The sequence below is a fragment of the Elephantulus edwardii genome, unplaced genomic scaffold (assembly GCF_000299155.1).
Source record: "Elephantulus edwardii isolate Elephantulus edwardi_28Jun2011 unplaced genomic scaffold, EleEdw1.0 scaffold00288, whole genome shotgun sequence".
NCBI lineage: Eukaryota > Metazoa > Chordata > Mammalia > Macroscelidea > Macroscelididae > Elephantulus > Elephantulus edwardii.
This window is the reverse complement of record NW_006400038.1, coordinates 1,674,370-1,700,509: the sequence shown is the minus strand read 5'-3', so window position 1 is coordinate 1,700,509 and position 26,140 is coordinate 1,674,370. Positions and strand designations below refer to the sequence as shown.

The 26,140-nt window shown below is 46.5% G+C and overlaps 1 protein-coding gene across 1 annotated transcript in view; it reads right to left on the bottom strand.

Annotated features, from left to right (window-relative positions):
* Positions 1-6,373: 6,373 nt before the first annotated feature.
* The window catches only part of SLC6A11 (solute carrier family 6 (neurotransmitter transporter), member 11), a 229,931-nt gene continuing 210,164 nt past the window's right edge, over positions 6,374-26,140 (bottom strand). The window contains exons 9-14 of the mRNA XM_006900542.1: positions 21,613-21,725; positions 18,080-18,217; positions 13,649-13,751; positions 12,981-13,081; positions 8,437-8,607; positions 6,374-6,532 (exon numbers count right to left, since the gene is read on the bottom strand). Of these exons, the coding sequence (XP_006900604.1) occupies positions 6,380-6,532; positions 8,437-8,607; positions 12,981-13,081; positions 13,649-13,751; positions 18,080-18,217; positions 21,613-21,725 (779 nt within the window). The 3' untranslated portion in view covers positions 6,374-6,379. The remainder of the gene's footprint in view (positions 6,533-8,436; positions 8,608-12,980; positions 13,082-13,648; positions 13,752-18,079; positions 18,218-21,612; positions 21,726-26,140) is intronic.

Here is a 26,140-nt window from a genome sequence, read left to right as displayed (position 1 = left end):
CAACAACAACAACAACAACAACAAGCAGTTATGGTGAATTGTTGGTGGCTTTGAGGCTATGACATTCGCTGACACCATATTGTAGTTCTCTGTCCTCCGGGGTCCACATGAGTCAGAGTCGATGCAGTGGTAATGGACTGGGTCTGGGTGTGAACAATCTCCATCGCTGTGTTTCTCTGTGGCTCCGAGTGACCCACTGTTGATAGCTGTGGCAGCCCTCAGGAACATGAGAACTTGGGCTTGGGGCTCTCCTCCCAGCCGTCTCTAGGCAGCTCTGTGCTTTTGCCAGCTGAGGCCATCTGTGCACCTGCTTCTTCATCGGGAACATGGACGCCATGCCGGGGGAGCATGTCAGGAAGGGTTTTCAGCACTGAGCAGGTCCTTGCCATTTCTTTGGTTCTTTCTCCACACGTCCACTCCAGGGAGAGCCCTGACTCTTGGGCATGTGCAGGTCTATACCTGGAGCCTCCTCCCCACCAGTGGCGTTACCTGGACACTTGTCCCTATCTGAAAGCTGGGCGAGGGACACGCAGTATTTAGGTAGTGAAGTTACACCAGCTAGAAAAAAAAATGGCGTTTTCACATTGTTCCTTCCAAATCATTCTTCTGCTTCTGCCTGTGTTCAGCTGAGCTGTTGCTGTCCTACTGCATTTCCACACCTGGCTGACCTTTCTCCCTGATGGCAGCTCAAGTCTCACTTGTTATTTAAGTGGTTCAGAGCCTGAGAAACAAACTCCCTTTCCATCACTACCATGTGGAAATCAGCTCCTACCTGATCCCACTGGGTCTCAGAGGCTATGCATCACACACGAGGTTGCCTCTCTTCCAGAGAGCTGCCTCTGGTTATGCACCCTCCAGTCAGAATCTACTCATAGCTGATCATCCAGCAGGTTCTCAAGGGCTGCACTTCATAGAGGAGGAGATTCGAGTCACCTACCATTGGGTTGGCAGTGCAACTCCTTTCTGAGTAGGCCACTAGATCATTGCTACTACTACTACGACTACGTGTTGTTGTTGTTGTTATGTGCCGTCGAGTCGTTTGCGGCTCATAGCGACCCTATGTACAATAGCCCCAAACCCTGCTCTATCCTGTGCCAATCTCATTGCCTCTGACACACCCATCCCAATTACTCCAGTCACTGAATCAATCTGCCTCATAGAGGGCCTTTCCCTTCTGCACTGTCCCTCCACCCTACCAAGCATGATGTCCCTCTCCAAGCATCTGCCTCTCCTTACAACATGTCCAAAGTATGTAAGACGAAGCCCCAGAATCTTTGCCTCCAAGGAGTAGTCTGGTTTCACCCTCCTAGGATGAATCTGTTTGTTTTCTTGGCAGTTTATGGTACATTCAATACTCTTCTCCAGCACCACAGCTCAAAGGCATCAATTCTCCTTCTATCCCTAGTCATTGTCCAACTCTCTGATGCATAACAAGTGATTGCAAAGACCATGGCCTATATCAGGTGCACCTTAGTCTCCAGAGCGACACCGCTGCTCTTGAGCACTTTAGAGAGGTCCCTAAAAGCAGACTTTCCCATCGCAATACGTTTCTTATTTCCTGGCTGCTGGTGCCAAGAGTGTTGACCGTGGAGCCGAGCAAACTAAAGATATGAACAATCTCAATCTCTTCGCCATCCATTCTGATGCTGCCAATTGGTCCATTGGTGAGAATCTTTGTCTTCTTGACATTGAGCCTCAGTCCATACTGAAGGCTGCATTCCTTGACCCTCTGCAGCAAGTGCATGAGGTCCTCCTCAGTTTCAGCAGGCAGGGTTTTGTCCTCTGTATAACGCAGATTGTTAATAGATCTTCTCAATCCTGACGCCACACTTCTCATAGAGCCCAGCCTCTCGGATAATCTGCTCTGCATACAGGTTGAAAAGGTATGGAGACAGGACACATCCCTGGCGTACACCCTTCCCAATTTTGAACCATGCAGTGTTGCCCTGCTCTGTTCTGACGACTGCCTCTTGGTCCAAGTATAGGTTTCGCATTAGCACGATTAAATGTTCTGGGATTCCCATTCTTCTCAGAGTCAACCACAGTTTGTTATGATCCACACAGTCAAACGCCTTCGAATAATCAATGAAACACAGATACTACTGTTGTTGTTGTTGTTATGTGCCGTCGAGTCATTTGTAGCTCATAGCGACCCTATGTACAACAGCCCTAAACCCTGCTCTATCCTGTGCCAATCTCATTGCCTCTGACACACCCATCCCAATTACTCCAGTCACTGAATCAATCTGCCTCATAGAGGGCCTTTCCCTTCTGCACTGTCCCTCCACCCTACCAAGCATGATGTCCCTCTCCAAGCATCTGCCTCTCCTTACAACATGTCCAAAGGATGTCAGACGAAGCCCCAGAATCTTTGCCTCCAAGGAGTAGCCTGGTTTAACCCTCTCTAGGATGAATCTGTTTGTTTTCTTGGCAGTTCATGGTACATTCAATACTCTTCTCCAGCACCACAGCTCAAAGGCGTCAATTCTCCTTCTGTCCTCCCTAGTCATTGTCCAACTCTCTGATGCATAACAAGTGATTGCAAAGACCATGGCCTGTATCAGGTGCACCTTCGTCTCCAAAGAGACACCGTTTCTCTTCAGTACTTTTAGAGAGGTCCCTAACAGCAGACTTTCCCATCGCAATACATTTTTTGATTTCCTGGCTGCTGGTGCCAAGAGTGTTGACTGTGGAGCTGAGCAAACTAAAGATATGAACAATCTCAATCTCTTCGCCATCCATCCTGATACTACCAATTGGTCCAGTCGTGAGAATTTTTCTCTTCTTGACATTGAGCCTCAGTCCATACTTCATACTGAAGGCTGCATTCCTGACCCTCTACATTAAGTGCATGAGGTCCTCCTCAGTTTCAGTGAGCAAGGTTGTGTCATCTGCATAACGCAGATTGTTGATAGATCCTCCACCAATCCTGACACCACGCGTCTCCTCATAGAGCCCCTAATAAGATTATACTAACTCCAGAGATGAGAAAACAGGCCAGTAAGGAAAGATACTGGAGTTTATTTTGGGAAAAGGATTTTCTAAATTTGAGTTTATTCATCTGTGAAATGGCTTGGCACTTAGACGGGAGGGATCTGACGATGGGAAGGAGGCCTGGGTTGTGCGGGTGCTCACTTGGTGCACAGTCCTCACTCCTCCTCCTCAGGAGGACTGCTAATTGGAAGGTCATTGGTGGGGAGTCTTTTCCCATTAAGGTTTACAGCCATGAGCATCTGATAGGCGGCATGAGTCAGAATGGCCTTAGTGGGATGTCTGGGGAGTTTTATTCCTCCCACTGGCCCCCACACATGCTGCCTGTTTTCTCCTGAAGGAGAATATGATGTCAGTTAGATTGGAAGTTCTGAGAGCAGGGCTTGAGTCTGGAACCAATCTTCTCCATAAAGCTCTCAGACACTCAGTGGAGTAACTGGATTTTCTGTACTCTAGAGATTTGTGGGGTTCTGCTCCCGTGAGTCAGTGAGGATGAGTGGCTGAAATAGGGCCCGGTCCAGATGAGGGAGTTCAGACCTGGACACACACTGGAGTCTGCACTGGACCACAGACTGGCACAACGCACACATGCTCTTAAGGGCTGGTACAGCCACCTGAAGACCTCCTGTACAAAGGTGATGCTTTTGTTTCATTCTGAACAATATCATAAGCAGTCTGTGGCCATGGGAGCAATAACCTGTGTAAGTAGAGTACTACTGTTTACAATCTCTATGCAAAACAAGGGTGGAGAGGCCAGCAAGAGGCAGTGCTGGAGCCCAAGCCAGGCCAGGTCAGGTCTAAATAGACTCATAGCAGACCCGTCAGTGGGCTTACAGAGGCTGGAAATTTTAAGGGAGGAAATTGACTATCTTTCTCCCACAGAGCACTTGGAGGACTTGAACCGTGTACCTTTGGGCTGATCCTGGCTCTCAACAACCCTATGGATGCAGAGCAGAAGTGTCTAAGATTTTCATTGCTCTCTGCCCATCCTGAATAGGTTGCCAAGCTGTCTTCTGAGGCTCCTCCAGGTGGATTCAAACCACCAACTTTTAGTTATAGCTGTGCATTTAACATTGGCCCCACCCAGGAACTCCTGGCACCTGGTAAGTGGCATATCTATTTGTGAATGGCAGTGTGGCCATGATCACTAGACCTTTCTATCCTGTGACAGGCTTTACTGTGACAGCGGGGGCCCAAGATGGCTTTTCAGGAATGCTTCATGGAGGTGACCAAGACAGGAAGAGAGTTTCCCTCTGCTGGGAACAATCCAGCTAGTTTGTTCATGTCTTTAATTTTTAAAAACAAGCAAGCAGACAATCGTGTGCCCTTTCAGCACCAAATAAAAACATTCATTGTGCAAACCAGTACAACCTTGTTTCTTTAATAATACTGTAAATATCTCAGAAAAGGATGTATTGTTTCTAATGAATATCAAAAAAGTCATCACAATGATGTGTTTCCCTTGCCCCCATGTTTCCCTTCCCACCCCCAAGTTACTCAAAGACTAGTAGGAAACAAAACAAAACAAAACAAAACAAAACAAAACAAAAAACCAACCAAACAAAACAACAAACCCAAAAAAACCAAACAAAAAAAAAGTCCCCAACTCCTCCCCCTGCCTTGACTGATGAGTAGTGTTAAGTATGGCAAGTGTTACGTGCCATGTGTATGGCACAGTACGAAGACAGACCACAGGCCCCGTGTATCTGTGAGAGGGGTGGAAAAGGTCCCGTAGTAGCAGCAGTATGGGGATCGGAGGTCTCCCTGCCTGGGACCTACAAGAAGGAAGGAGGGCAGACCAGGATGACCCACCCAGACTGGTCCTCTAGGTGCATGGGATGAGAGCTCAAGGCAGAGGCTGGACCTTGGAGAGGGCAGTGGTTCCTGTCCCCAAGTCGCTGGGAGAGTCTGGGCCAGGTGTCCACTCTGCAGTGAAGAGCACTAGGCACCACTCAGAGCAAGCCCAGGTTCTGGGGCAGCACAGCAGGAAGGCCACCAGTTAATCAAACTGAAGGCGCCTCTTCACACTAAGGTAGGAATTCTTTCACATGCCTTCAGGCCCACAGGAAACAAAAATCTTGGCTGCATAAAGCTTAAGATTCCACCAAATAAAATTGGGAGCATAAAGGAAGAAAACCACCTTTTCCCATCACCTGCATATCTTGGAGTTCCAGGCAGGAGCTTGAAATAAGATCCATGGAGAGAGGAGGTCAGATGGAGCAGCCTGCAGCCAAGTATGGATGGTCTGAGGTGGGGGACAGTCCCTGCCCCTCAGGGACTCCAAGTAAGCAAAGGGCACGTAAGGAGGTAGGAGCAGGGCTTTTGGCAAAAGGGAAGAAGGAAGCCCCCCAGGCAGGTGCCAGAAGACAGGAAGGATGGGAGGAAGAGGTGGCAGGAGGAGAGGGAGGTGCCAGGAAGTAGTGTCCTTGTGGCCCTTTTCCCCTGGGGGTTGGTATGCCCTAAAACAGCTCCTGTGGTGAGAGTCAGGAGCAGGAGAAACACAGCTGTCTGGGGAACAGGCTTTCTTGACCCAGAAAACCAGTCCCTGCAAAAGGGATCCTGCTCCAACCAGCCTGCCCAGAATGCAGGAGGAAGCTGAGGGTGGGAGTGGATGAGAGGCAGACGGGGCCACAAAGGAAGAGGGAGGCTGTTGGATGTGGATGTCACATACAGAGCCATGGGAAACAAGCCATCATTACAGCATCTCTATGATCAAATTGAATCATTAATGCATGAGGGCTTTCATAAACAGATGAGATGGAGCCATTGTGCCCCAAGCATTTTCAGAGGACCCCAAGATCAGTGTCAGTTATGCAAGCCAGCAAGGAGGTCCAAGAGAACCTGTGAGAGGCTTGCTGGGACCTCCTATTGGGCAGAGGGAAGACTGGGGCCCAGAGTGTGAAAGGCGATACCCAAGGTCACTTAGTGAGATGCAGGCAGAGGGCCCTAGTGGAACCTCTTCTCTGCTGCATGGCCTTGCCACAAAGTTAGAGCTGGGGAAAGGACCCCAGAAGGAGTGGCCACAGACAGGCAGCGGTGACCCTGGGTGCGGCTTACAGAGGTGGCCAGAGACCACACCCACCCCCCTTTCCCAAGGCCCAAGTAGAAAAGTTCGACAATATTACACAACTCTAGAAAATGCTAATTAAAACCACCCTAAGACAAGATCTTGCTAGTCACTGTACAGTGTTATCTCATTTAAATGGTTACTTGCATGATCAGGGAGTCGAGAGGGTTATGACTTAAACCAAAGTGCACAGTAGCCATGTTAATAAATCTTGTGCAAAACAAGCTGGCCCCTAACTTTAGGTGAAGCACATGTTTCAGGGGTTCATTTACAAACACACAGGAAAGGGCAGGGTGGAAGGCTGAGGATGACCAGGGAGGCTCAGAAGTGCGTCTCCTTCTCTGTGATGGCTGTGATGGCCCCGTCGCCCTTGAGCTTGGCGTCACAGTCATTAGCCAGCACCGTCCTTGCACGTTCTCCAAGCTTGCCTCGCATTTTCAGATCTGCGCTGGGGATTGTCAACTTCCTGAGTTTCTGGATGTTTGAAAAGGAGAAGAAGGGCTGTGTGAGGGAGCTGTCACTTTGTGGTCCTCAGGTCTGTACCTCCAGGTTGTGGGATCATCAAACCTACATTTGGGCTCCAGTTCAGACACATACTGTTCCTTCTTTACAATAAATAGACTTCCTTGGTTCTCTGTTTTCCCATTTGAGAAATGGGCACAACAGTGGTACCTCCTTGCAGAATCTGCTGAAAAAGGTGTGAGGTGATGGTGTGTAAGACGTGTCCATTAGTGTGTGGTAAGAAAATAGGGGAGCCAGGGAAGCTGCCTCCTCCCTGACTCTCACACCCACTCTCCCTCTGTCCAGCACACCTGACAGAATCTGGAGAATTTGCTAGGGGATGGTGGGCATTTATTTCTGGGCCCTTGGAAGTTCCAGCAAAAGTTTTGAGAGACCCAGGTAACACAGTTCCCTCTGAGCACTTCGGTCCAGATGAGAAGGATTAATTGACTGCCCAAATGATATTCTCTGCAGGGAGTCTGATTCACTGAGTGGGTTGGGTGGTGGGGGCTTAAGCAGCACAGAGAAAGGGGCCATGTCCATGGCTCCCTGTTTGGGCTGTCCTGGGCCCATCAGTGGACAGTGGGTAGGGTAACGTAGACTCTGGGTCTCTGAGTTGTTCTGGGTCCCTCAGTGGACAGTGGGTGGGGTGACGTAGACTCTGGGTCTCAGGGCAGTCATGGGTCCCTCAATGGAGGGTGTGTGGGGTGATGCAGACTCTGGGTTGGTAATTATCACTGAGTCTGTGCACACATCTTCAGCTGTCCTGGTCTAGGTGACAAGGGCCAGCTCCAAGACTCTTGGGCCCAGTGCCAGGGAGAGATGTGTCCAGCTATGGAGTGTCCTGCATATGCTCAGGGCCTGGGAGCAGACTCTAGAGCTTCCCCTTTACCACTGGGTGGCTGTGTGTCCTCAGGTAAGTTGCCTCATCTATGACATGGGTCCCCACCTCAGAGGGCCCCCAAGAGGATACTATAGCTTAACTGTAAGCTGCTTGGAGCAGTGTCAGACACACAGTAACTGCTAAAGAAATGAGAAACCAGCACTGACGCCAGGTTCAGAGTGCCCTGGACACAAGCTGTCTACTTGCTAACAGGTCCACATAGTGTCTGACTTCAGACCACAGAGGCCAAAGCAGATGAGAGGCTGCTGGGGTGAGAAAAGGATTAACTGCCCTCGGCTGACAGAGGTTATCAGAACAACAAAAATGTTCTGGAATGGACACTTTTAGTCAAGGCACTAGAAATCACGCAGTTTCATGACATGTGAAACATAGCTTGATAAATGTGGTTAAAAATTTTTGGCCTGTTCGTTTTTGGCTGTGTGATCTTAGGTGAACAACTTAACTTCTCTGAGCCTCAGTTTACCCCACCTGTTAAATGCAGAGATGGTGCTTGTCACTTTGGGCTCTCTGAGGACCAAACATACAGAGCATGAAGAGGCCTGACCTGGAGGTGGGAACAGGCAAGGTATTCTTCAGAATGCCCGACCCTTGCCATTTGCCCTGGAAATGAAGTCTTTAGGGAACACAATAGAAGTGTTTATGCTCAGTCCCTCTCTGGGCTCCAGTTTCTGGTTGTTCTTTCTATCTATTAACTTAATGAATCCTCACCATAACCTGTATAAGTTAGGGACAATTGTTGTTCCATTTTACAGATGAAGAAACTGAGACTGTGCTCATCAGAACTGATCCTGAAGTCTGAGGGTAGAAAGAGGAATGTCACCATTGTAAAGATCAACATGTGCCAGTGCCAGGGAGAAGTCTGCCACCACATCCCTAAGACAAAGGTGTCCATTGTCCACATGAGGAAGCTGGAGTTTGGGGAGGTTCCTGGACTTAACCAGGCTCACTAGCCCTCTGGATGTGGATGTCTCACCTCAGGCAGCGTCCCCTCAGTCTTCCACAGCTTAATGAAGATCCAGAGCGGAATACAGAACATGGAGGACAGTGCCATGAGCCAGCCAATGCCATAGCCCCAGGCTGGGTAGGTATAGATGTTGTTGTACTTGAGTGGCTTGTACTTGACCAGGAAGAAGATGAAGATGCCCTGCAGACAGGAGGGAGAACAGTGACAGAGGAGGCTGTTCCCCTGTGCTGTGTACAGGCAGGGCTGAGTACAGACCTGTTGGGTGGCCAGCAGTGGCGGAGGGATAAGGCTGGAGCGGCGAGGCCATATCTGGTGGTGAGCTTCACAGTTCCTTCCCACCAGCACCAGGCACACAGCAAATGGAACGCCAGCTCCCAGATCACAATTATTGGGGCCACAACACTAAGATCCTTCCCGCACATCCTCAAGAAGCACCTGCTTCCCAGTCTCTGCTCAGTCAGGAATCTTTATTTTCTTTAACTCCTAAGAAAAACTTGATTCTTTACCTTTTAAAAAAAATTATCCAGTACACACTTTGTGAATAGCAGCAAAACGTTGTCTGTTATAGTGCAGGAAGATGCTCAGGTTGGAAAGGATGCAAAATGGACTGGGGAAGAGCTATTCCCTCAAAGTAGAGTCTACTATAATGATGTGGATAGAGTAAAGCTGCCAAGAGCCCCAGATGCTGTTGTGGGAAGACTCAAAGGAGAAGAAATGACTGTAAACATCTATTAATAATCTCAATGTGGAATGTATGAGATACAAATATAGAAAAATGAGAAGTAATAAAAAATGAAATGGAACACATAAATGTCAATATCGTTAGGTACTTGGTGAATTGAAATGGACTATGTTTGGCCATTGTGACCTAGATGTTCATATGGTGTCTACTATTTTGAGAATTATAAATTGAAGGGGAATGGTGTCACATTCAACATTAAAAAGAACTTTTCTAGATCTTTGGCGGCCTAGTGGTAACACACCTCAAATCTACTAGCAGCTCTGCAGTGCCATTTACTGCCTCTGAAAACTCACCGGAGGGTGAGTTAGGGGTTAGGTTTGGCTTGATTGACACACTACAACAACAACATCCTGAACTACCATGTTGTCAGTAATAGGGCAATATCCACATGGATATAAGTGAACAGATAACCATAATATAGTTGATATAATTCTTTTTCATGTACATAAACAACTATTAATGTCAAAGATGAGCTGAATATTTTTGCAGTTTGAAATCGGTCAAACACGCAATCAAATGCACTGATAACTAATGGTGATTGGAATGTGAAAGCTGGAAACAAGTCAGGTAGTCAGACAATATGGTCATGGTGACAGAAATGATCCTGGAGAGCACATGATAGAACAGCTTCAGTTTGCCTGGCTCCACAGTCAACACTCTCGGCATCAGCAGCCAGGAAATTAGAAGATGTATTGCCATGGGAGAGTCTGCTGTTAGGGACCTCTCCAAAGTACTGAAGAGCAATGGTGTCTCTCTGGAGACTAAGGTGTGTCTGATACAGTCCATGGTCTTTGCTATCACTTGTTATGCATCAGAAAGTTGGACAATGACTAAAGAGGATATAAGGAGAATTGATGCCTTTGATCTGTGGTGCTGGAGAAGAGTATTGAGGGTACCATGGACTGCTAGGAAAACAGATTCATCCTGGAAAGGGTCAAAACGGGCTGCTCCTTGGAGGTAAGAATTCTAAGGCTCTGTCTAACATAGTTTGGACATGTTGCAAGGAGGGACAGGTCCTTGGAGAGGGACATCATTCTTGGTAGGGTGGAGGGACAGCACAGAAGGGGAAGGCCCCCTATCAGGTGGATTGATTCAGTGACTGGGGTAATCGGGATGTGTGTGTTGGAGACAGTGCGATTGGCAGAGGACAGAGCAGAGTTTAGGGATGCTGTACATAGGGTCGCTATGAGTCGCAAGCAACTTGATGGCACATAACAACAACAGTCTCTTATTCACTACAACTGCCTTTTTCAACAACATAAATGGAGACTATCCATGTGGGCCTCACTGGATGAAATATACAAAAATAAAATAAACTATATCTATGGAAATAAATGATAAAGAAGATCGATATTATCAATCAGGATAAGGCCAAGAGCCAACTGCAAAGCAGTCGCTCTTATGCAAATTCAAGTTGAAGGTGAAGAATATTAAAACAAGTCCATGAGAGTCAAAGTATGACCTTGAGTACTTCCCACCTGAATTTAGAGACCATTTAGAATACATTTAATGGAGTGACACTAATGAAAGAAGACCAAGTGAGTTATGAGTTATGACCAAGGAAGTAAACTCACTCATTGCTGTCAAACTGAGATGACTGAGACTCCCAGCAAGCCTCTGTCATGTTCCTGAGGCTGCAAACCTTTACAAGGAGCAGTGGATGGATTCAAGCAGCCAGAGACATTTGGCCTTTGTCTTGACCATGACAGTAGAGTTCCTAAAGAAAGTTAAAGGTTGTCTACAAGAAAGAAAAAGGAAAAAGATAAGACCAAAATGAATATTAGACAAAACAAGAGAGAAACAGATGTTCTCAAAGGGCCTGAGGACACAAAGTAAATTGTTACTTGTTACAAGAAAATGTGCAAAGACTTGATGTTAAAAAAACCCATAAAGGAAGAAGATGTTTAGCACTTTTGAAGATGAAAGAATTGAAAAAATTCAAGGTTCAAGTTGTTATACTAAAAAATTCTGTTGGCAATATAATGAACAACACAGGAAGCATATAAAGAAGATGGAAAGAATACAATCACTGCACCACAAAGAACTGGCCAATCTTTGACCACTTCTGAAGAAAGAAGAAGCTCAAGAATCAATTGTTATGAAAGAAGTCTAAGCTTTACTGAAGACGTATTGATTTAGGTTCAGAAATTTGGAAGATAGATCCTTGGCCAATGGACTAGAAGAGACATTTATGATTATTCCAAAGAAAGATAATCTAATCTGTTAGAAATTAACAAATAATATTATTAATATCACATGCAAGTAAATTTTGTTGAAAATGAAAAAAAAAAACCACCCCCAAAATGGCCACATCAGTTTATAAACAAAGAACTTCTAGAAATTTAAGCCATATTCAGAAGAGAATACAGAATAAGGGATATCACTGCTGATGTCAGATGGATCTTGGTGGACAGCAGAAAATACCAGAAAGAGGTTTACCTGTGCTTTATTGACAATGCAGCGATATTCAATTGCATAGATTATGAGTAATATTTGAGAGAATGGGGACATGTTTGTGAGGAATTTCTACCTTAGACAAGTGGCAAATGTTGGAGTAGAACAAGGGGATTCTGCGTGATTTATAATCAGGAAAAGGGTGCAGCAAGTTTCTATCCTTTCACCGTATTTTTCAATCTACACACAGAGCAAATAATCTGAGAAGCCAGACTATATGAAAAAGATTGTGGCACCAGGACTGGAGAAACCGTATAAAAAACATGCATACACAGAGGTCACAACTCTCCTTGCTGAACTTAAAAGAACTTGCAGAACTTACTGAAGAAGATCAAAGACTTCAGTATAAATTACACCTGAATATAAAGAAAACAAAAAGCCTCCACAACTGAACCAACAGGAATATCATGAAAAGCATATACAATATTAGAGTTCTCAAGGATTTAAAAATTCATAATCAATACTCACAGAAAAGCAAAGATGCCACTAAGGTTTGTCTAATTTAAGTCATCAACTCATATGCATTATAAAGCTGGATAAGGAAAAGGAAACCCAAAGAATTGATGTTTTATAATTATGGCATAATATTGAATATATATCATGAACAAGGACAAATATGTCTAACTTGGAAGAAGTAGAGTAAGAATGCTCTTCAGACGCAAGAATGGTGAGATTTAATATTGTACATTGGACAAATTATCAGGCAGGACCAGCCCCTGGAGAAGACAACAGGCTTGGTAGAGTAGAGGGTAAAGCAAAAAGAGGAAGACCTACAAGGAAGGAGATGGATTGGAACAGTGGTCACAACAATGGGTTCCGACGTGGTAACAACTGTGAAGATGGGTTGCACGTAGCGTTGCTATGAGTTGGAATCGACATAATGGCATTGATGAACTTCTCAGTGCTGGTTCAAAGTTGCTTTCCAGAGAACAGTCTGTGAAAACGTCTTACAATCAACCTAATGCCAAAAGTGTGTGAATTTTTTTAAAGCATTAACTCACAAAGGTCCTTCTGTGTTCTGATCTGATAGGCACAACATAAATGGCTACCTTATGCTAAATCTGATGCTTCAACAGTTAACAACAGAGCACAACATTCCTACTGCCATAGGACAGACTGCATGGATTTAGGACAGCAAGGTGGTGGCAGAAGTGGGATCTGTATGTGACCCTCCCTCACAAAGCCTGGAGTTTCTCCTCATGACTACAGCTTCACAAGGCTCTGGGGTCTTGAATACAAAGAGGAGGTATCCCAGGGGTGCTGTACTCCCTCACTCAGCCATCACTGGGCTGGGACTCTAGGGTTCCAGATTGGAGAGTGAGCAGATGGAGGGGGGGCTGTAGGTGGGATCTCTTACCGCACAGATCCCAGGCGTCACCACTTTCCAGCACCATTTAATGAGGGATAATGGCCGGTAGCCAATCATGTCTTCAATGTTATCATAGAACCTGTTGCTTCCTGTTCAGAATAAGAGACACATCTCAGAGAATGCTTGTTCAAAACTTAGAAACAAAGTTCATCTTGACCCTGAGAAAAATGTAGTTGCGACCTCTTTCTAGCTAAAACCTCCCCCCGCCCCACTTCACGTGTGAAATATGGGACATTTTGGTCTGGTCAAGGGAAGAACATTCCTGAGCAATGGGTAGGAAGTAGGACAAAAGCTAAAGGAAAGCCCTCTGGAGAGGCAAGGCAGAGCTATAAAGATGAAGGTTGGGGCAGGAGGGTCTTGAGGACAGAGTGACACCATCACCAAGTAGCTCTCTCAAGCTTGTTTGCTTGGGGTCAAGAGGAGGAGGATGTGGCTACTAGCTGTGGATCAGTGTGGTTCACACCATCCTAGATCTGGAGACCTGATGGTGAAGCCTTCATCTTGCATGGGAACAGCTTTAGTCAGGGCTTGCTCAGGTTCCCTCCACTGGCTGGGGAACATCTGATAAGTGGGAAGAGGTCAAGGAGGCCCAGAGAAGAGGAAGACTTGGCCAAGCTATGCGCAGCTGCCTTCTGGCCCCCGGCAGCCTGACTCACCGTACACCCAGCCGATGCACACACATTCGAAGATGGCCACGAAGAGGAGACACATGCCACTGGCCGCATAGGAGTCAAATAGCTGGAAGATATACATTCCACCCTAGGAAGCAGATGGACATAGTTACAGGTCAGCCCAGCAGGTCTCGGGAAGGGTCACTCAGTTCGGCCCTGTGGGTTCCCATCATCCAAATTCTCAGGGGCCTGCTCCTCACAAATGGCTTCTCATTCACCTGACAGAACTGGTTCACTCCACACACAGGCATCCCCACACTCCTGATATGCCATCCTCTGCAGTCTGCTGATTGTGGATTGCCCCTCCTGTCTCACTGTCTCAGTCCCCCAACCCCTACTCCCTGAAGGTCAGAGGACCACAAAACCAAAACCAGACCTGAGGTTGGAGAACCTCAGCATGTCTCCTAATGGCCGCACAGCCTCCTGCCTGCTTCCAGGCTGGTCCTCTCCAATCATCCACAGCCCATCCCATGCTATCCCCATTGTTGCACAACCTTGGTCCTCCTTCAACCTACCAATCATGGCTACCCACTTCCAATAGCCTCATTTCCCCTCTTATCAGCTATATCCAATATGCCCGTCCTGGAGACCACGGGACAGTCACCTCTATGCTTCTCTGTGCATGCTATTCTGTTCACTCAGCACAGAACAGAGGTTAGCTCTTTGATAAGCCCCTTGATACCTTGGCCTTATTCTTTCCTTGGGTCACCCTAGCACATTTTGGGGAGCTCTGGAAACTTTTTTCCTTTTGGGCACAGTCCAATGGTGATTAATTTCATAAAACATAATGCATGAGAATGAGTGTATAAAACACATTGTGAATGAGCAATAGTGTGAAACACAATGTATATTAACTTTATAAGCAAACTAGTATTAAAAAAAACACACATGATAAAAAAAAAAGCTGCACTGTGATCCCAAAGGTTCAAATCTACCAGCTCCTCTGTAGGAAAAGGATAGGTTGTCTACCTCCTTCTATATGATTAATGGCCTCTGAAAACCCTGTGGGGGGTCAGCTATGGGGCTGACTTGACAACACACAACAGTGCATTTTAGGGACTCAGTTTTGTTTTAGGAAAAGTGTTCTCTAGTCCATTGTTCTGTCACTTCTGAGCCCCTACATAGCAAGATCCCCAGCTGACTTCCCTTGTGTTGCCAGTTCTCAGCACTGTGCCAAGCCCTCAAAGGTATACCACCATCCTGAGCTGACCCACAGTGGGTGTGAGCTCCATGGGAGGGCAACTATCTCTATGTGTGGCGTGGTATCTAGCACAGGGAGTACCCAGTCAGTCCTGTGGGATGAGGGAGCCACTGGGACCAATGCATAGCACACAGACCCTGAGGCTTAAGTTCAGTGGGTGCCCCAGGAGATGGGAACTCTACTGGCCAGGTGAAGTGGCAGGCTGCTCTGGGAGGGTGACATGAAGGAGATGAGCTAGGCTGTAGAAGGGGAAAGCTGGCATCTATCAGGAATATCTATAAGACATAATGAAGCTTAGGGGGGCACTCAAGAGTAGGGAGGGTAAAATGGAAAAGGAGGAAATATTAGGTTGGGGGCTTCTGACTGTCAGGACAGGAACAAAGAGGCCAGCTGAAGCATGGCTGCCACACATACCAACATGTAGCCAAACACCCCTTGCCCTGTCCCACAGCCTTTACAGTCTCCTTGCCACTTACAGACACACTTCCTAGGCTGATTTGCTTCCTCTTTCGTCTCTTCACCTGGTTCATGGGAACATCAGCCGCTCACAGGGGCAGGCAGGTAGGCAAATGAGGAAAGTAGGCCAGATGTGGGGTAGGAGGACACGGGGGGTGGGGCTGCAACTAAGACAGCACGGGCTCCATTCTGGCCACAGGACCCTGAATGTTGGGGTGTGCAGACCCAGGTCAGGGGGTTTTCTGGGAGACACCAAAAATACTGACACTCATGAGAAACATCTTCATCATTTCATCAAATGCTCTGAGTGAGGGCCACGCAGAACAGATTTTGAGCTACAGCTGGTCTGGGACCACCCACTGGTAACTGAGAGCTGCTGTGGAGAGCAAGGCCTGTGAGCAGTCAGCAGGTCTGGGCACTTCTCACAGCCTTCCCAAGGAGCATCACGCATTAAAGAGAAAAGATAACCCCATGGCAGGCTCTAACAACTTGGCACATCTGCTTTTGGTTGGTCCTTACCAATATGATGACTAGTGAGACACTACTGTTAACCCCCTTAAGGACACAGAGTGAAGAAGGCAGAGACTGGAGAAGATTTGCTGAAAGTCACCCAGCTGCTAGGTCCAGGGGTTGCAGGCTGAGCCAGGAACCCCTGTCTCAGCTGTCCCAGACCATGCCCTATAGAAGCAAGGAAATTGGTGGCCTGCTTTCTCCGGAACTGCTCTGCAAATGTACCAAGAATTACTGTAAAGGCCACGGCTGACAACCTCTCTGGTAATTCCACTGCCCTGGTGAAATCGAGCACATATTCCTGGTGGAAGTGGAAGGCTAGCTTGTGAAGCCTAAGTGCCCAGTGATTAATCAGCAGATCTCAAGGCTCAAATGGGGGCAGGCACCCTGACTCTGAAGGCCAGGCTGCATGGGGAGGCTCATCATCCTCCTGTCTGCTTCTAGGCACATGTCCCTTTCACACATGTCCCTGCAGCCTCTCCAAAGTTGATGCCCCCAATCTGCTTATTACAAAAGACTCTGCATTGTGTAATTTTTAAATATTTAACAATCTGTGTAATCAGTGCTTAATGAGGCCTGCTCATTGCAGGTCCATTTTCTATGCAAAGGGAGAGACGAGGTGAAAACGGAGATGTCACACCATTCATATACTCCCAGGTTGATTTTAAGTTTCATGAATGTGACAATGACCAGGAGCAGTGGAAACATCAGCCACCACACAGAATGCCCTCCACACAGAGGGTCCCCCTAGTCCTGTTCTCTTGGGGATTTGCAGTCCAGTGAGGAGGCAGATGAGGTTGGTGGAATGTTGGGGAGATGCTTACCTGGGCTTTGAGACATGCTAGGGGAGGAGAGAATATAAAGGTAAGGAAGTTCTAGACCAGGGAGAGAAAAGCAGAGAGAGGCTGTCGGGAGGAGGTGGCATCTGGGCAAAGAAGCAGAGGACCAGGAGATTCAACACAGACCCATCCACTCAAATGCTTTCTAGAGCAACTAGAAACTAGCAGTTGTTTCTTTTGATTCTTATGAAACCTCTTCTTATCTCCAAGCAACAGTATTATGCCCCTCACCCCCATTTGATGTGAGTATGGACAGAAAAAAAATGCTATTTCACTTCCCCAAGACACTTGATGAAGTACATTAGACAGGATGGTCTGCCGGAAGACAGAGGAGCACAACTGCATGGCTTTCTCAGTTTGGAGATCATGGCGAACTTCTCACCTGCAGACACTGCAGGGGCACACAGTGGGCCAAAGCAGGGGGCACAGTGCCTGTCCTATATCTATTCTCAGAGCTGCCCCAGGACAGCTGTTCTGCATGCTAGACAATAGTTTATGAGACTCTCGGGAGTGCCAACATGTTCAGCTTCGCCTGAAGAAAGCACCTCAGAAGAAAAGACTGAAAAATCAGCCACTGAAATCCTAATGCAACATGTGTCTTCTGACACGCACAGGGTAATCAAGAGTCAACTGACTTGGTGGCAGCTGGTTAGTGCTGGAGTTGAGGGCTGATACTGTGCCCTGTCCCCAAAGTTCCTGATGCTCACCACTACCAAATCAGCTTCACCTTCTGCAAAATTTTCCTCTTTGCTACCAAAGCAGTTACCATCTGCAGAACATAAAGGCTTAAACAGAACTTTTACTTGATTCTCAAAACAGCCCATGAAGAACCTGAGAAAAACCGGCCTTTGGACAGCTGATGAAGAAAACGGGAACAGATGGAGTTTTTTAAATTCTAGTATGGAGGCACAATAGCTGGAAAGAGGAAATGACAGGTTGAAATCGCAGAAAGGGAAACCTGGATGAGGCCATTTGTGAGGCTGATGTGGGAGATGGACTGTTGCCAGGTTGTGGAGTGCCATGCACACTCTGGGGCAGCCATGTTGGTGCGGGAAACGGCAGTTTCCAACTGTTCTGGGCTATGCACACTGCCCAGGCTCACATGTGCAGCCTTGAATCCATCCATCAGTTAAACCTGCAGCCCAGGCTCACATGTGCAGCCTTGCATCCATCAGTTAAACCTGCAATTCTCCAGTTCTGCTTACCATCACGGTTCACACACACTGTGGAGATCCTGGCCCACTCTGGCTTTGTGTCACTGGCTATGAGTGATTTGGCAAGAACTAGGTTCAAAGCCTCTGAAAACTAAGGTGCAAGGAAGTAGACAAGTGCAAGGGACACAGCTGGTCCTTTCTGATCTGGATATTAGTGTCAGGCATGCCTGATAGTTGTGCTGACTGCATCACTCACCTCTGTCAGCATTATGAGTCCAAGGACGTAGGAGATGATGGACAGGGCCAGAATGAGCATTTCCCGCCGGTAGCCCCTCCGGAACACCTTGGGGTACATGTCCACCACAGCAGTCACCAGGCTTTCCACACACACAAACTGCACAGGACAGAGAGGATGGTGTGAAATCTGAGAAAAGTTCCTAGTGGTTCTGGCTCTGGGCATGCACAGTGGGGCTACACCCTTGATTCTTGCCAGGATGTCACCCACGTTCACTGACTGGGTCCAAACATCACAGCACTCCCAGCATATACTGAGCGCCTATGCTCATTTCACAGTTGAGGATGCTGCCGCTCTCAGAGGGAAGTCACCTGACCAAGGCCACTCAGCTAGGAGGGTCAGTCAAAACTGAAGCCAGGGACTTCTCCCTCTAAATCTAGCATACCTCTGCTCCAGTATGCTTACCCTGTTCCAGTTCACTGACTTAGATGAGGCCCAGCCCCTATCCTTGGAGAGAAACAAAAGTCTCTGAACCTGCTTGAAAGGACCCTAGCAGGGGCAGCAGGTTCTGGCCAGCCCTGGGGAAAGGATTCCATTTGCTTGCTCTCTGGAACTGTTAATGGTTCCCTGACTTGCAGTGCCTTTCCTAGGGAAGAACCCCTCTCCCAGCAGGGTCAGGAGGAGGTCAATGTCCCACTCTGATGCTTTCACTGTGTGAGTTTCTGGGCATTGACCAATCCTTGCAGACCTAGACCATAGCCCTCAGGCCTCCCACACCTGTTCACCCATCCATACCCGGCACCCACAGCCCCTGGGCCCTGACACATGGACCGCCCTCCTTTGGGGTTGCACAACACCTGGGGAGATCTCCTTCCTGACTCTCTCTGCTGGTCTCCTCCTCAGTGCTCTGGGCACTCATATCTGCAGGCCCTTGCTTATTAACAGCTGCTCCTTTCTACATTCCTCTGGGCAGGGTCTCTGTCATCTTTATCTATTGCCAGTGCTGGTGACCCTGTATGGTACAAATGGTAAGCACGTAACTACTAACTGAAAGTCTTGAAGTTCAAGCCATCTCACAAGTGCCTTGGAAGAAAGGTCAGGTGCTTTACTTCCCAAAACATCAGCCAGAGAGGAACCTGAAGAACACAGTTCTATACTCTTACTAATGAGTGGGATCAACTTCATGGTAATGATTTTTTTCCAGTATCCTGACACAGAGGAGACGCTATAAAAAGACTTGATCAATAAACAAGGGGCAGCAGGTTCTGGCCAGCCCTAGGGAAAGGATTTCATTGGTTTGCCCTCTGGAACTGTTAATGGTTCCCTGACTTGCAGCCAAACCACAGTTGCCATGTGCTGGCCTTATTCTAAGCAGTTCAATCTACAGGTTGCACATCTCTAGATGGTGGGTGTTACTATTAGAGCCACTTTGTAAGGGCAGATACTGGAGCCTGGGTAGGTTAAGTGACTTGGGAGGGGATTACGGAGGAGAGCCATAATGGGAGGCAGGTCCTCGTTCTCCAAGGAGCCCTCTGGAAGGAGTACATATTGTGCTGGGTTGCTAAACTGAAAGGTCAGAAGTTTGGAGAAAGATGGACAGCCTCCTCCCGTAGGCTTACAAAGTGGGCTGGCGAAAGAGGAGGGGCAGGCAAGGGGGAAATGCACAACAATGAATGAATAAATTAAAAAAGGAAGTACCACTAATAGATAGTTATCAGGGGGAAATGATTTGTAGCCTTGAACACTTAATGGAGGAGGGTCATCATGAGTCAAATGAATATCATGGCAAGAGGTTGATCTTGGTCCAGAATTTGGGAGTTAGCCACTCTGATGGACTGTCTGGAGGAAGAAAGGAAGGAAGCAAAGAAGGGGAGCAGCGAAGAGGAATCACACCTTTTGCTTGTCAAAATGTGGGAGGCCTCCCTGCCTTGGAACTTTTTCTTGGCTTCAATTCCCTTCTGCTTTTTCCGTATGCAGACAAAGGGTCTGGATAACAGAGAAGGCCACGAGTCACACAGCTAGGAAGTGGAGGTGCTGGCACAAACCCAGGTCTGGCTTTGAAGCTAGGCTGGAGCCTCAGTCAACCTGCCTCTATCACATGGCTGGCTGTGTCTTGCTCTCTCCAAGTGCCCAGGAAGAAGGGAGTGAGGGTTCTGAGAACACTGTCACACCAGGAGCAAAAGACCCAGCAGAGAGTACCAGCTCAGAGATTCTGCTTCAGGAAGTCTCCCAGCATCTTGGAGCCTCAGTTTCTTCATCGACAGTGGGAATGATGCCTTGACAATGGACTGGGGTTCTGCTGTAATAGCACAGCCCAGCCTGCGAGTATGGCAAGGTAGTGTGCACAGTGGTGGGCACAGAGGCCCCATCCTCTCTGCCAAACTGCTGGTAGATGAGGCACCCCTCCTTTCTTCCCCATTTTGCAAATAAAAGGTGTCCTGGCTGAACCTAGAGATTCACAGATCGCATGCCCCCACCCTCACACCACTGCCAAGGCGGGCAGCCTCCACCCTTGACAATGGAAACCAGACTGAATGAAATGAAGATTATCAGCAGAAACACCCGTGCCTCTGCTGCTCGGCTTAGTCGTCTCTGAAAATCTCGCTCGGGGGAACAAATTAGACTTGGTTGGACTGACAGACATGTGGGCCACAGGGCAGGCATGTTAAGTGAGCTTTCCAATGTCACAGAACAAACAAGGAGCTACTCTCAGCAGAGTAAGGGGAGGAGAGGCTGTGGGGTGGGTCCTGCTGCAGCCCTGGAGCTTGAGGGGAGACAGTCCTTTACCCATGCTGCCGGTCAAGCTGCCTTGTTAAAACTGGGGCTCATGCATCTAGAAATGTTCTGCCTAGCACAAGCCTGTCCTTCTGTAGGCCTGCAGGCTTGTAGTAGACCTCTGGGTTTGGTTGGGAGAAATTCTCTGGTTTATGTTATCAACTGGGTCAGCATGGAAGGGGAAGCAAGGATACCTCCACAGTGGGTAGACCGGGCTGGGCTGGGAGCGCAGGTTGGAGGGAGGTCCTGCTCCAAGTGTGGGAAGATGTAAGTGTGTGCTTTCTGGGGGAGAAAAGGGAAAGGGAAAATGCACAAGTGGATAGACATGTGACTATCTTTCACCCAGAAGGCAGGTTGCCGTGGGAATGGGATCCAGAGGCCCAGACAGAGACAGAGGGTTGGGGGAGTGATGTTTTGGACAGCGCAGGGTTAAGTATCCTAAGAAGGAGCCAGGGTACCGCTTATAGAAGAGCTCCTTCCGTTGTAGCAGTTGGTGCTGCTGGGGACACTGGACCTAGCAGAAGCATTTAGCAATTAAAACCACACCAGGATTGGGAGTGAATTCTAGGTGAGGAAAAGAAGGTTTGTAAAGATTTGCAAGGACACATCCAGTTACTAAAGTGACTGTGGGAATCACCTAGCAGACTGCAGGCTGTGCTGGGAAGAAGGTAGGTGGGCACATGGGCAGGGCCCTGACCAGCTGTGGAGCCTGGATCCATCCTGCAGAGTATCATCATCCCTGCTGCCCCGCCTGCTGCCTCCTACCCTAGTCCCCTTACCTGGCTGTCCAGACCCAGGAAGATGAGCATCATGAAGAACAAGGTGGCCCACAGAGGAGAGAGCGGCATCATGGTGACAGCCTTGGGATAGGCAATGAAGGCCAGACCAGGGCCTGCAGGGGAGAGAAGAGAGAGTGCTGGGTGGGGTCTGCTTTCTTATTGGATTGATATTTTAACTCAGCACTCATGGAAGTTTTCCTGTGAGCCAGACACAGTGTTTGGGTCTCACATCATGATTTAACCCTCCTAGCCTACTATGGGAGCCCTTGTGGTTTAGGGGTAAGAATTGAAATTAGATACTTTTGGCAAGAACGTGATAGCGGATCAGTCAAGGGTTCATGTTGCCAATGCCTTATTGCTGGTGAAACTGGTCATGATCTCTTGGCTGAATTGGCGTTTTCTGGGTTTCTCCACTACTTACAATTACTGATTTCCCCTCTGTAATTGACAGATCTCTTGGTGGAGGGAAATGCTTTGTGTAGATTACGGTAATATCCTGTTTTCCTCATACTTTTTGCTCACTGATTTTTGCGCACATTCATGGATGTTACTAGTGGTGATTTTATATTTCTCTCACTCTTTTTATACTTCTTGTCATTCTTTAAGGAAAAGTTATAACTTACTTCATTCATTCATTCATTCACTTCTATCAAGATGGACTCCTGGACCTCTTTGGTTTGATTATTCCATAGACCATGATCCAATATGACATTATTTTGCTGCTCCTGTTGTTCCAGCTTGGATCACTGAGTGTCTTCAAAGAAGTGCAGCCAGTGTGCCCCTTAGAGGCATGAATAATGAGAATTTGTCTCACAACTTTTGGGCATGTAGTCGAGAGGGACCACTCCTTGGAAAGGGGCATCATGTTTGGAAAGGTGGTAGGTCATCAAAAGAAAGGTAAGCCTGAATGCACTGGACTGACATAATGACTGTAACTGCAGATATTGTGAGGACAGCCTGGGACAGGATGGGGCAGGGCTTCTTTCTGTTGGTATGAGTCATAGATGACTTGGTGGTATTCAACAACAACAGTGGCCATGGGGACCACCTTCAGGTTGCTTTCTGTGTCCTTTTGACATTGCTTCCTTATTTTTCATCACCATAAAACGTTCTAGCTTCCTCTTGTCCTATTTAGGGTTGTAATCAGTTGCTTCTTCACAGAGCTCTGCTCCTTTTATTGGTGAAAGGAGTTTCAAAGCATAGGTTTGGAAACTAGTTGTGCTCATTACTACTACTGGGAAGTCATTGCTGTTGGTCTTCTCAGCACAAAGACCTAGGAACCTGCACACACACACATGCATATCTACATATCTGTGAATGGTTCTACCCACATTAATCTTATGTGTGCATGGGTTTATGCTGATGCCTCCACCTCTAGTCCAACACTAGAGTTCATGCTAACCTTCCCCTTCCCTTGATTGTAACTTACTTCTCAGATAGTGAAAACTGATATTTAATAATAAATGTGTTATTTACATAATATATTTGCCACCTGTTCAATTCTAACAAGCACTTCTATTCCTTTTAGGTATTTATATATATATATGCACAGCTGTTTTGTCTTTAAGCTTATAATATCCAATATCGCTGTTCTCCAAATGACTGATTTACTTCCTGTGCTCCTGTCCTCTCTAGTGTGGTCACATTACCCAGCTGCATTACAGGCACAATCATTTGGTATGCTTTGTGTTCCACGGTCAACACTCTTGGCACCAGTAGCCAGGAAATCAAAAAACGTATTGCGATGGGAAAGTCTGCTGTTAGGGACCTCTCTAAAGTACTCAAGAGCAATGGTGTCTCTCTGGAGACTAAGGTGCGCCTGATACAGACCATGGTCTTTGCAATCACTTGTTATGCATCAGAGAGTTGGACAATGACTAGGGAAGACAGAAGGAGAATTGATGCCTTTGAGCTGTGGTGCTGGAGAAGAGTATTGAATGTACCATGGACTGCCAAGAAAACAAACAGATTCATCCTGGAGAGGGTTAAACCAGGCTACTCCTTGAAGGCAAGGATTCTGGGGCTTCGTCTGACATACTTTGGACATATTGTAAGGAAAGACAGGTCCTTGGAGAGGGACATCATGCTTGGAAGTGTGGAGGGATGGCACAAGAGGGGAAGACCCTCTATGAGATGGATTGATTCAGTGACTGGGGTAATCGGGATGGGGGTGTCAGAGGCAGTGCGATTGGCACCGGATACAGCAGGGTTTAGGGCTGTTGATCGCTATGAGTCGCAAACGACTCGACGGCACATAACAAGAACAACCTTTCTTTTGCACAAATGAACAGAGTGATTTTCTTAGATTCCCCTTCTTTATGATATTATGTGTTATTTTTGTGTGCCATCAAGCCAGAACTAACCCATAGCCGACCTTTTAGCGGGTTTTTAGGGGCAGTTAATTGCATGGAATGCATCCTTCTTCCAGAGAGCAAATGGGTGATTCAAACCATGTGCTTTTGGGATTGCAGTACAACTTCTAACCACTAGGCCACTATGCTATAACTACTTGCTTTTCCAATTTAATAAGGATCCCTGGTGGTACTGTGGTTTATGAATTTGGATGCTAACTAAAATGACAGTGGTTTGAACCCACCATCCACTTTGTGGGAGAAACCTGTGTCAGTGTGTTCTGTAAAGCTTTACAGCCTTAGAAAGTCTAGTTCTGCTCTGTCCCACAGGATTGCTATGAGTTGGAATAAACTCAACAGCCGTTGAGTTTGGATTGTTTTGAGTTTTGTTTTATACTTAATAGTATGTTCTAGAAATCAGAAAATCATTCCATGTTTTACAGCCGCAAAGTCCTCCACTGTGGCTATGCTACAGTTTATGTGTGTAAATTTAATCTGTTTTCTAATACTGCAATGAGAATTCTTGTACGGTTATTTTCATTGTTGGAGCTGTTGGTCTAGGTAGATTCCTAAATGTGGGATTACTGCATTAAAAAGGGAGAGCATATTTTTTTTGTTAGGTGAAGCCAAATCTGCCCCAATCCCTTGTAACCCATTTGCCTTCTACCAGCAATGCCTGAGTGTCCTGCCAATAGAGACTACTGGGTTTTTAATAATAGTCAATCTGACAGGTTATAAATGGGATCTCAGTCTTGTTTTAACTTGTATTTCTCTAATTATGGTAACTCTGAATACGCTTTTATATGTTTGTTGATCATTTTCATATTCTTCTTTAGCAAATTACCTGGTCATATATCTCCCTCATTTTTTGATAGGTTTTGACTTTGTGTTCTTTAGTGTTTAAGAGTTGTCTTGATAAAAGGGTCTTTACAATACTGAGATACTTCCTATAGTAATAGAAGCTTGTTTCCGTTTGTTCAACTGTGCTTTGTATCTTTCAGGAGTCTTTAATATTTTGCTTACATGTTGTTGGTGGGTGGCATTGATTTGTCTGTACCTCATAGTTACCCTACGAACAACAGATTGAAACCCTGGCCTAGCCTGTACCATCCTCAAATCCCTGCCATGTTCATGTCCACTCTTAGAGCTGCTGTGTCAACCCATCTCATACCTATATTTGAGATATTTCTTGTTAAATTAATTTCTTAATAAGTTCTCTGTAAACTTTCATTAAAATATCAATAAAAATTATAAAAAAGATAAACAGATAAAAACTTTAACATTAATGTTTCCAGGATTCCAAATTCTTTCCTTCCATAAAAAGCATATTTTGCACATTTAAAAAAAAATCTTTGTTGCTACTGTAAAATGGGACATTCTTTCCTGCTTTGCCCTCTGCTTCCTATTTGTAGACATGAAGGCTCTAGATTTTTCTTCTTCTTGTAGTTTTATTGGTTTGTATATAATTATTCATTTATATTGTGATACATGTATGTACATTATGTTCTATTCAATCTGTCATTTACACTGTGTTCATTCATGTAAATGTGCTTCATGCAATCATTCATATGTTGTTGTTGAGTACTATTGAGTTAGAACTGATCCATAGCTGACCCTATGGGTTTTCAGAGGCAGTTAATCACAGGGGAGGAGACTGCCCGTCCTTCTCTCACTGAGCATCTGGTGGATTCAAATCACATGCCTTTAGGATTGCTGTGCAGTTTCTTAACCACTAGGCCACCAGAGCTCCCTATCACTGTATTTTGTATAATTAATTACTATTGATATAAGCTTACCATTACCATGTCTTTTCAAGTCTCCATTGAATCTTTCCTATTCCTTTATCTTTCCACCTGCCCACTAACTTCTGCTAAGCTAATGATTTCCCTCCTTTCCCTTTCCCCACCCTTTTTTCCTATTCTCCGTCCCCTTTTTAACATTTATACAGATCTTGTTCAGTTATTCTCTTATTTTTCACAGTAATTTTCTTATGCAGTATTTGTCCTTATGAGACCTGAGTTATTTCACTCAGTATGAAGCTCTCTAGACTTTCCCGTGTTATATAGCATTTTACAAAATCATTGTTCTTTAGTGATGCATAGCATCCCCTTGTGTGAATGTGCCACAGTTTCTCAGTCCATTTGTCTGTTGGTGGCCATTTTCTTGCTGTTGTAAAT